We start from the raw sequence: 12185 nt of genomic DNA, 5'->3' as shown, positions 1-12185 counted from the left end.
TTCCAGACCTGAGGAAGAACTTTGAGCAGGACCCCCAGGGCACCGAGGTGCCTCTTAAGGGCATGATCCTGCTGCACTGCCGGCCCCCAGAGGGCGTGCCATTGGCTGAGGTACGGCCCCTCCCCTTTCTCCCCAACCCCCCCCCCCCCCCCTCCTACACCCTTAACCTCAACCTCATGTGTTCTCACATAAAATACATAAAATCAGTAGCAGGAGCACAGCTGGGTTTAATTAATTCTTTAGGGTTATGCTTTATTTACCGGTTTAAGCACCTTGTTATTTCTAATGGTACACACACACACACACACACACACACACACACACACACACACACACACACACACACACACACACACACACACACACCTTCTCCACTCTACTGTTAGACCAATCAGCTTCAAAAGAACAATCTCACCTTTTCACCTCCACAGAACACACCAGGAAATATAGTAACATAGTAATGCATCAGTGATATATCAGTAATATAGTTATATATCAGTAATATAGTGATACATCTGTAATACAGTGATACATCTGTAATATAGTGATACATCTGTAATACAGTGATACATCTGTAATACAGTGATACATCTGTAATACAGTGATACATCTGTAATATAGTGATACATCTGTAATACAGTGATACATCTGTAATATAGTGATACATCTGTAATACAGTGATACATCTGTAATACAGTGATACATCTGTAATACAGTGATACATCTGTAATATAGTGATACATCTGTAATATAGTGATACATCTGTAATACAGTGATACATCTGTAATACAGTGATACATCTGTAATATAGTACTATGTCAGTAATATAGTGATACATCAGTAATATAGTAGTATGGCAGTAATGTAGTAATACATCAGTCATATAGTAATTTATCAGTTATATAGTAGTGTATCAGTAATATTCAACTAGTATATACTAGTATATACTACACGTGAACACAATGAACAAGATAACACTTTTTGCCGGGATTTATTTGTTTTTATTAGCGGTTTATTTGTTTTTATTAGTGTGACGAGACGACCATCACGCACGATGAAAACAATATCCCGAGTTTGAAATCTCAATCACTGGATATTGCCCAATATCCTGAGATAGCGAATCAATCAAATTGCGCCATCGTAGGAGGTTCACGTGTAGCATATACTAAAGTAATATATCAGTAGTATATCAGTAATAAAGTAATATTATCAGTAATATACCGTTAGTGATATTGGAACCACAAGCATTGTTTGTATTTTATGTTTTGCAGCAGAAAGGATAAGTCGCAAAAACATATTGAGATGGATCTGTGTGCCTCTCTCTCCTGATCCCCACTATCGTCATATTATATATATATATATATTATTTATGTTATTAATAACGGCATTGATATCTGTATGGATTATGAAACAAAAAGTGTCAATATTAAACTGCTCCACGCTGAGCTCCTCCAGTAAATAATGCAACAATATGTCCCTTCTCTGGGTATTGCCATATCAATGCCCAGGATAATATCCACATCCAGGCTTTGTGGTTGTACCTTCCCTCACCCCCCACCCACACTGGTTTGAGGGTGTCTGAGACGTGGATACTGTGGGAGTGTATCAGGCAGCTCTGGGACAGTGGGTAGAGGAGGAACAGGAATCTTAACATACAGTCTGAGAACAAGGACGAAGCTGCAGTGTTTTGTGGCGGAATCGTGTAGGACAGAGGTTCCCAACCTCGGGGTCGGGACCCTACTCTGGGTCCCCTGAGATGCACATGGGGTCACAGGGATTGACGTAAGCTTTAGATGTCTGATGATCCATTTTAGCAGACTCTTTTTAATCTCATAGACGCCCTGATTATAAGAAATAACTGCCTATTGATTCCTAGCCAGGAGCAAACTGCCTCTAATCACTTAGTGTGTGATGGAGCGATGCAATGAACTCTACCAGGACGTAGATGTTATAATTGTTTTTTTGGAGGTGAAAACAATCTGTGTTCACAAAAGTTGAAGTTGGGGTTGCAAACATTTCCAGAGTTAGAAGTAGGGTCACGGGCCAAAAACAGTTGGGACCCGTTGGTGTGGCTGTTTCACTCCCAGCTGAAGGGTTCTTTGACGCCTACCCTTAATCGCCCTTGTGCGAGACGCCAAACCCTGACCTACGGTTGACATGTATTCTCAACTGTGTTCAGTCTGTAGCGTGCTTTGGATACAAGTGTCTTCTGAATGACTCCATGGTAGTGTGAGTCATTCAGAGTCCTCTACATTCAGAGACAGGTTTAGTGTTTTTGTTCAGGTTCTGGCATCTGTTGCAGCGTTGGGTGATTTGTTTAATTGCTAAACTATATTTGAGCCCACGACACGGCAGATTTCGACTTATTTTGCTTATTTTGTTCCAGGGTCTTGCATCTGTTGTAGCATTGTGATCATTTGTTTAAATGCTCAACACAACAACACAATGACACAACGGTCGACTGAACCACATTTACATATTCTAATGTTTGCTTTTGTCCCAAATGTTAGTTTTTCAACTATTGTTTATTTATTTTGACCAGAAGCTAACACCTTTTAATTTATTTATTTTTTTCCGGCACACAAATTCTGTCATTTCGCTGCAGTACCTGCTGTTGTTCTCGACCACATCAAACCCCAGGGAAACAGGGATAGAGTCTGGTCACGGAGAGGAGAGTCTAGCTAAGACAACTAATATTATGCTGCCAACCTACTAATGGTGTGGTTCTGGGTGTGTGGGGTGGGTAGGGGGCGGTTGTTGGGTGTTAATACTCACTGGGATGATTTTTATGTTAATGAAGCCAGAGACAATGGCGTTCATGATATTGATAGAGGTAATAATCCCAACGTCAGTCAGACGCAGGGTGGGGATAATGTATCGCAGCTGAAGTCTGCATTTTGGAGCAATTTAATTTGCACAAAGACCCAAAGATGGTGGAATCTCTCCGACTGACTGAACCTTTTATGGCAGCGGAGTGAAACAATAGACCCCGGGATGCGTGATGATTCAGTTCAATAGTTGGAGGTGCCGTCACAGCGGCAGCAGGGAGAGTTTCAAGGTTTTTATTAATAAAGCTCTCTCTCTCTCTGCTCTCTCTCTCTCGCTCTCTCTCTCTCTCTCTCTCTCTCTCTCTCTCTCTCTCTCTCTCTCTCTCTCTCTCTCTCTCTCTCTCTCTCTCTCTCTCTCTCTCTCTCTCTCTCTCTCTCTCTCTCTCTCTCTCTCTCTCTCTCTCTGTGTGTGTGTATGTGTTCTCCCCTTTATAGATATGATGTGAGCAAAATCCAATATTACTGGAGGACAACTGTATTTATATTCAATGCCGGTGTAGGTTTGTATGTGTTTTTATATACGTAAACTTTTAGGGTAATTATCATGCTCAAATCAAATGAGTTAAAAAAATGCCCTCTCATACTCTCTGAGCATTCTCTATGACCACCCACCAAAAGACAGACAAACAAACATCAGTTTCCATCCATTAAACCCTCATTACCAGCCCCAGGGTTTCTGCACCCTAAAGGGATTCATCACTTCCAATGTAATTATGATGTGATGAACACAAACATCTCCTCAGACGGTTGGGGATTGGATTTGGATTTCACCCCAAGGAGAAGATTGTGACACTTGCTGACGTGGTTCAGAGTGCCCTCCTGGTGTCATTCAGATTGGCTCGGATTTGTTGATCTGATTTCGCTGAAACTCATCTCAACGTGTGTGTGTGTGTGTGTGTGTGTGTGTGTGTGTGTGTGTGTGTGTGTGTGTGTGTGTGTGTGTGTTGTGTGTGTGTGTGTGTGTGTGTGTGTGTGTGTGTGTGTGTGTGTGTGTGTGTGTGTTTTGGAGAAGGCAGAGCGGGTGGGGACGTGGTTGGGCGTATGAACTAATGAAACCCCCCAGTTTTGATTGAAATGAATGGAGCAACACTTTGTACCCGATTCCAATAATAACACTGCTAGTATTAAACTATATGGTTGCTATTTCGGACCCGAGGGCCTATTCACAGACTGTGAGGCACGATTCTGGAGTTCAGGAACCATTATTTTGCAGAAGGATTCTGTATTGTTGTGTGTAGCTACCCCCTGTAGCGACCCAGCTGGGCTGGGATGGAGGTCAACAGGTCAAGCTGTCCATCGTTTGAACTCATCCAGAACCAGAACCCCTGTAGGCTGCTGTTTCCCAGCAAAGCCAGTGGTAACTAGTAGTCCATACACGCCAACTTCCTAACACAGATATTTGAATACAAAAAGTACTCATTTATTTCATAGGGTCATCATTTCTAATAATCAAACTAATCAAACCCAATCGCACCGAATCCTTTCAGACTAAAGCACCGCTCCTCGTGTGTCGTATCGGCGCCGCAGTAATCGAGGTGTGTATCAAATCGCTTTAGAGGAGGAGGGCACATCCCTACTAACTAGTGAAACTGTCACTAGAATGACTCAAGGAAGGCTGCGTCATCATCACGCTACAAAGGACACAGACATCAGAGCGCTCTGTGTGTGTTGTGTGTGTGGTCGCCTCATTAACCCACGCTGCTATCTTGAGTGGAAGAAATTGACCAATTAAGATATTATCTTATTATATTGATCTATTCCTCCGTCGGCCTCTGGCTTATCAGGCTGCCTTTGAGGGGGTCTCACATTCTGCAGGGACTACACCCCTAACGGCCCACCATGACTGTTCCACTGTACCGCAACAGATTGCTCACTGGTCACGATAGTTTGGGGTTCATCATAGCATTTTGTTATGTATTTGATGTGTTATGTGCGTCATTGTATGGAAAGCCATTTAATTCAACATTACATAAATAAATACATCAATCAATAAATATGGCTGCAAAATAAATGTCTATGAAATAAATTCAAATAAGTGAGGCAATGAATATATAAATATATATATAAAAAAAAATAGGTTCATATTTTAGTGGGCCCCTATTGTACCTACAGGGGTGAGTGTGATTAGCCATTACAAGCCATTAGAAATTCTTCTTTTTCCTGTGTTTTAGTGACATCACGAGTGGGTACTGGCTTGTAATGGCTAATCACACTCACACCTGGTGGTAAAATAGGGGCCCTTTAAAGAGGACGTTTTAAAGAACAATGAATAGTAATGGGGGGCCAGAAATGCCCTGGGTTCGACCCCCTAAAGTCTGCTCTGCCCTTGACCAGCAGGCTTCACTGAGCAAGATACTGAAAATTCAAAAGGCCTCGAAAATTCACTTTGGATTCCAAAGTCTGCTAAACACAAAAGTAAAAGAAAAACTCAAACACACAAGTCAAACGTAGCCTTCGTAGCACTCAGAGGGAGGGAGGAGACACAGAAGAGGATAAAACAGGTGCTAAACCGTGTGGGAGGCGTTGCCTTTGAGGATAGATGACTCGCCTGGCAGTGTGAGGGTTGCTGGTACCAATCACGTGGCAAGGTCGACACCTCCGTCGATGTGCAACTCCGTGGGCCCTATCTTGCACCCGGCGCAATTGACTTTCTACACTGACGCATGTATCGTTGCTAGTTTGTACCCGGCGCAAAGCTGATTTTCCCCCGCAGCAACCAGGCGCCACTACACTTGTGCCTGGAGAGGCGTGTCTGCGAAAAGCAGAGGCGTGTTCTGCCGCAAATGATACTTGGTACTATTTTACCGATCTAAACATTGCGCCAATGCAATTGCGCAACTGACCGAAAAATTCCTGGTCTAAATGTTGCTATTTTGACGTGCCATGGCAGGTCGGAACTGCAACATACGCTTACACACACGTAGACTAGTTTAGTTTTTTTATTTTAGTTTATTTATCTCGATCACATATATACACAACATTGCATACATTCCATTAAAAAAACGCAAAAAACTAAACAAAAAACAAAGTCGTCGTCTTAATTTATACATTGACATTGCATAAAGGTACTGACCGAAAAGGTGTAGGTTGAAGCGCTTGCTTATTGCACCTACCCTTTTTACATTATATATATATATATATTATTATTTTTATTTTTTTTGATCACTCAGAATCTTTTCTTATTTTTCATTTAATATTATAATTTTTTTCTTTTTTACTACTACTAATTACTATGATTATTACTGTTAATTATTTACTGTATATTATATAAATATTACTTGCAAAAATTATGACACAAACCAAATAGGTCCACATTCATACTTACCATATATGCTTCACTTTTATATTTGTTAAGCATCTTCTTTTTCAGTATTTTTTTAAGTCTTTGCACCGTGTTACACATTTTAATTTTGTCATCTAAGGCATTCCACATGTTTACTCCTTTTACCGATATACATACACAGCACAAACATGCAAACGATTAGCCTGATTTAAATATTATGATGTCAAAGATTGTTCATATGAGTGAAACTGCATAGAAATAGCATTTGGATTGTGGAAAAAAAAAACATTTCCATAGGGGCTGCATGAATGAACACAGTAGAGTAGGCTATGCCATGCGTTTAAATAATAATAATAATAATAATAACAATAATAAACTCGAGCAAAGTATATTCCAGCCTCCCATAACAAAATCTCATTTTAAAATCTTGTGTAACAGCTGATACAGCGGTAAGCGGTAAGTTTGCATCTGCAAACACCGTACAGCAATCACATATTTTCTTGACACAGACATCGTGTACAAGTCCATAAATTTCAGGATTGATGAATATTTGATCATGAGAGAACTTAGTTTTACCGCGAGTGGGTGTTTAAAAGAATGAATGAATGCAAGTGATGCTTGCGATCCTCACAATGTCACCACGGCAGAACTGGAACCCAGAGAACACCTCAAACCTGAACCGAGCCGCCTTCCACACCAGGACACGTCAGAACCCTCTTTCATACCGACCCAAAGACGAGCAGCAGAAGCACACTGGAACAGTTGGTTCTCCATGGATTGATTCCAAGAGAGACGAAAATACTGCATTAGAAGGCACTCCCCACACCCCCACAAAGCCAGAGTAAACACGGCATCACAGGAAGTAGAGTGTGTTCTGGACGGAGCCGGTGTCTTTTGAAGTGTCAAACTGACGTGATGAGTTGGTTCAGTGCAGACGAGTCCTCCGGGACCTCCGGTATATCTTTAATCCTCTGATTAAAGAGCATGGATATGAAAGACATTTACCCCCCCCCCGCTGAGTGCACCCCGTCTCTAATATTATGAAAGAGGACACCTGCTCTTAGATTAATCATATGATCAATGGACTCAGTGTCAGTAGGAGGCCTCATTAGGTGACACTTGATGGATCCGTGGACTGATGTGTTTTCACAGTGTTTCCAAAATATCATCTACAATGTAATTTACCCTGAAGCATTTTGACATGTAACGTGGACGAGGACACTTACACAAGTGTGTGTGTGTGTGTTCTTGGGGTTGTGTGTGTGTGTGTGTGTGTGTGTGTGTGTGTGTGTGTGTGTGTGTGTGTGTGTGTGTGTGTGTGTGTGTGTGTGTGTGTGTGTGTGTGTGTGTGTGTGTGTGTGTGTGTGTGTGTGTGTGTGTACAGCAGATATGTTTGCTTTTATTACTATTTGGTTAGAATGATTTAGTTTTGTTAGTAACCCTTCATGAGCTCTTCAGTGAGAAATAATCATGTTTCATAGGCGATAGCAGACTTAACTATAACTCCCCCCAACAATCAATAATCAAAACGGTAATCTTGTAAATCCAATCCTGAAGCTTAGGAGGTAGGAAGAACGTTTGGAGGGCCCGTTTCATCTTGTGATTGTAGGGGGACTCAACAATCTTTGCGTTTCTATGAGGTGGATTATATTTTAAACCTCCATCCTAATACCCGTAAAAACAATGATTTTTTTTTGAAGGATTGAATGGCTTTGAAACGATTCCTCGTTTCTTAAACCATGCGGCGTTCTGGCTGGTGCCGCACACCGGGTCTCCTCTGTGTGTCTGTTCAGTATTGAATATAGGTCAGTGCCTCTGTGTGCAGGCCATATTAACGCCGGATAATAAAAGGCTTGTAAGTAGAATGACTCTGTGGCTCAGGCCCGTGGTTCATAAAATAATGAGGTCTCGTCTCCTTACTGGATTCTAAAGACTGGCGAAGGTGCTGAGCTTCCCTTTATTATATAAAAATGAAGAGATGCAAAGCGAGGTGTGTTTGGAAAGACCAAACACGTAGCTCCTCAAATGCGTATCAGACGTTTAATATTCTTCAATATTAAACACGCATCTGGAGGATGTTTCTCCCTGTGATTATTTTCAAACGGAGCCGGTTACTAATTACAATGATTGCTTCATCTAATTATTTCAATCATGTATCTTCCCACCGACAATATCATTTCTTAATGTATTCACCATCTCAAAGGCAACACGTTCATCTGTGTATCACAAAGTTAACCATTAGCTCGCACAACTAGGTTGTCACAAGAAACTATTAGTACACATCTTAGCCTCGCCCAGATAAGCTAGCGTTTGGTTAGCGATGGGGACGTCAATAAACAAATCACTGGGACTCAAATGAACAAACAAATAACAAAAAAACATTTGAATTGGATCAGTGGAGCTGTACAAGTGGTGGGTAGCTTAGAGAGTGATGTCAGTGGAAAGATTATGTTGTTTTAATGTAATCCCCACAACTGTTTCCATATGAGAAAAATACAGCTTTACACTGTATACTGTAAGTATCTATCAAAGCGAAGATTTGGCGCAAAAGAGATATGTACCGTCTTCCCTTGTGTTGTTTATCCTCTCCGAACACGTACGTGATGTCGTACGTAATGTCATATTCCAACAATCCCGATGTCTTATTGAAATACATCAGCTCCATGTAGAGTTTGACGTAATCATTGCTCTTCCATATAAACAGAATTATATGGAAGAGTGGAACAGTGAGTGGGGGGCGGGGGGGGACAAAGTAGTGAGAAACGATCAGAAGAGTCAATATGGACATTTTCTTGATATTCCGTGATGACAGTTAGATAAACGACAGCTCCCACAGCATCCGTCAGTGAGGGGGGGGTTGAATGTGCAAACGGAGGTTATAAATAAACGCTGGCTGGGGAGCGAGGGAACTAAACTGAGCTCGCCCGCCTGCACGACTATCAATGACTGAGAAGAAGAACAAAATTAAAGGCCTGATGAAAGACTTGTGGGCCCATCAGAAGAACAAAACAGAAGCCGGACACTTGTGACAACGCGCCCCCTGATTTATTGATTTCACAGCAATCTCGGAGCGTGTTGGCTGCTGTTATATTCCCTGGGCAAATAGACACTCCCCAACACACACACACACACACACACACACACACACACACACACACACACACACACACACACACACACACACACACACATAGGGAGCACACACAAACACATGTACACAAAGAACACACACAGATCACGAAGCATTCACACTCAAACAAGGAACACACACAGAACCCACACGCACACACACAGATGTCAACAAACACACACATACACAGGAAGCACACACACGTACACAAAGATCACAAAACTAACACACACACACACGTGGAACACACACAGAACCTGTGTGTATACGTACGCATGTAAACACACACAGCCACACACACGCCCATTCTCTCCCTCTTACAATCACACACACAATCTGTCACAGAGGCATTTCTACACTAAACTACACACACACATACGCTTCGAGAATAATGTTGACTTTTTAATCCTCAAACACACAGCCATAAATCAACAGGGCCCTCCCCCTGGAGCCCAGTCAGTCAAGTCAGTCTCCTCAATGAAAGGCTCAGGCCAACGATGCACTAATAGCAATTTACAGCCAGGCAGGCAAGCGGAGCAGCGGCCAGCGGAGCTCTCCTCCGTTTGTAATTCCTAATTACATTCACTCACTAGAGCCGCTGCTGAATTAGTAATGGAAGGAGATCTGACCCGCGCCCAGCCCCCCTAATGCCCACTGTTTGGTTACGTCAGACAGATAACCAGCTTCTGTCTGGCCTCTAAAAGACAAATGTAAATTTAACTTTTACATTTTGAGAGAATTTATCCCCACAATGTTTTACTTTATTGTTGTGTTCAGAAATGTGTTTTACTTTGGACTTAGTCTCACAAATCAGACTTTAGGTTCAGGCCTGAACCTTCACTTCCTCTCGCTTCATATTTTCTTTTTTCGGCCAATCATGTGGCTGGAGGCGGGATCTGTGAGCGTGTAATTGGTGAACACAAACCCGGCCAGCAGTATTAAACTGTTGTAAACACCGTGTGGACCGGCCACTGTAGGAATACAGATTTTAAATCCCCTTCTGAAAGCTTCAGCCACTCGCGGGACTGAGTTTCCTCAGTACAATTTCTCCTTAACAAAACGAGGCATGGCCTACCCCCCCCCCCCCCCCCCCCCCCCCCCACGCCGTCTCGCTCCAGAAGTTCTGCCGTAGCACAGGAGGACCGCTGGATCCCAGATTACTTTGGACTCAATTCAAAGTTACTTTCCCTGTTGGACTATCTGACTGTTGCTCATCAAACCCAGGATGTCAATAAGCCACGTTTCCCAGGCTGTAGGTGTTGTTGTATCAGGTGATCTCTGTATGATCACGCCGCATTGTGTGTGAGGGGGGTGTGGAAGTGTGTGAGGTGGGAGTTTTTATTTCAAATTTGAATCTCACGGTGTTATCTTTCAGTAACGCTATAGTTAAATTATTGTGATACATTTTTTGTTGTCGTTTGTGTGAGATCGCTAGTTGGTGGAGATCTTGTGATCTTGAGTGTTGAGGATGCATTTGGGAAAAGTGAGATGATACTTGTTTTAGAGAAGCAGGAGAGACTCTGAAGGACTCAGGCCCTCAGGTCACACAAGTCCTCAGAACAAAGCCTGTGTAAATACTGTATGTTCTCCCTATCGCCGACAACGCCGTTAAACTGATCAAACAGCCTAAAATCCTTACTTCCTTCTTGTCTAATTTGCGTTGCTGGAAGTCAACATTGATCCTGGCTGATGTAGACTTCAAAGAGCTACAGGCCCTTATTGGTTCTGACTGCAGAATCAATCTTTTGGACTAATTCAGCGATCTATTTAGTTTTCACAAAAACATCTAAGTTGAACCAGTCAAGAAAAGTCAACAATCCCATGCATATATGCAGTTACTCGTACAAAGTATGCAGAAAACTTCAAATTGAATAAAACACGATGCCCTACTTTATTATTGCTACGCAACAGGGCTGATCTATGACATGTGGTGCTTTTTGGACAACAATAGAAATCTACCCATGAGTGTTTACATTAGCTGATCGGAAACGCCACAAACTCAGGCCTTCCAATTTCATTGGGGAGGTCCATACTGCCACAAGAACAAAAACAACACATTTCTGGCTGGCCTTTATCCTTGTAAAGGTGCTGTAGGGAAGATTGAAAAGCTATAATTTGAGTGTAATTTGTTAGAAATGCCAAAGCCATCCATCAGCTATAAGAGAGTGAAATGTGCTTTGAGAATATCGCCCCTGGTTGACTGCCTCTGTATGTGACAACTTTGACTACAGCTCACCCCCAGTTAATTTCTAACAAATCAGGGCATCTCTTCCCTACTTGGTTAAGGGAATCCATCTTACCTGTCAATCACATACGCACACACAGAGTAACAAGCTCCACCATAATTCGAACGAACGCAAGACTTCTCAACGGCAGAGAGGGATGGAGCAGAGAGGGATGGGGTCTTTATTTCGGTTGTTTGTTTCCAAAATGTTATTCTTTTCTGCTCTCTCTTTCTTTCTCAACCCTCACATCTCACTGACGGCAGCTTTAACAGCGTTCTCCCTCCACCCCGTCTCCGCTGTCTGCAGGTATCCTGGCTGAAGAACGATGAACCGCTGAACATGGACGCTAAGGTCGGTGCGAGAGCCGACCACAACCTCATCATCTCCGAGGCCCGCCTGTCCGACTCGGGCAACTACTCCTGCCTGGCGAGCAACATCGTGGCCAAGAGGCGCAGCGCCAACGCCGCCGTGGTCGTTTACGGTGAGCTAGGTTAGCAGGGGGGCCGGTGTTAGCTTCATGTTGCCGTGCCAACTGCACATCGAACACGCTTACAACATTCGATACACACAAACACATTAAACACCACAATCCAAATTCAAAAGCCACGACACAAATGCAAAAGTCAGTAAATACATCTCCATTAAATATGATGAAAATGATTCTCGATTAAATCAAGTTATTGTCATCCTATCATAACGTTAACCCATTTGTTTTTGTG

The 12185-nt window shown here is 42.6% G+C and overlaps 1 protein-coding gene across 1 annotated transcript in view; it reads left to right on the top strand.

Annotated features, from left to right (window-relative positions):
- LOC311367420 (netrin receptor UNC5D-like) overlaps window positions 1–12185 on the top strand; it is a gene marked incomplete at both ends in the record, with an annotated part of 148504 nt that overhangs the window by 108525 nt on the left and 27794 nt on the right. The window contains 2 exons of the mRNA XM_084486261.1: window positions 7–110; window positions 11773–11947. Coding sequence (XP_084342387.1) covers window positions 7–110; window positions 11773–11947 — 279 coding nt within the window. The remainder of the gene's footprint in view (window positions 1–6; window positions 111–11772; window positions 11948–12185) is intronic.

Source organism: Micromesistius poutassou (assembly GCF_964030765.1).
Source record: "Micromesistius poutassou genome assembly, chromosome: 22".
Lineage (NCBI taxonomy): Eukaryota > Metazoa > Chordata > Actinopteri > Gadiformes > Gadidae > Micromesistius > Micromesistius poutassou.
Note: the sequence above shows the minus strand (reverse complement) of the source record. Positions and strands in the feature narration are given on the sequence as shown.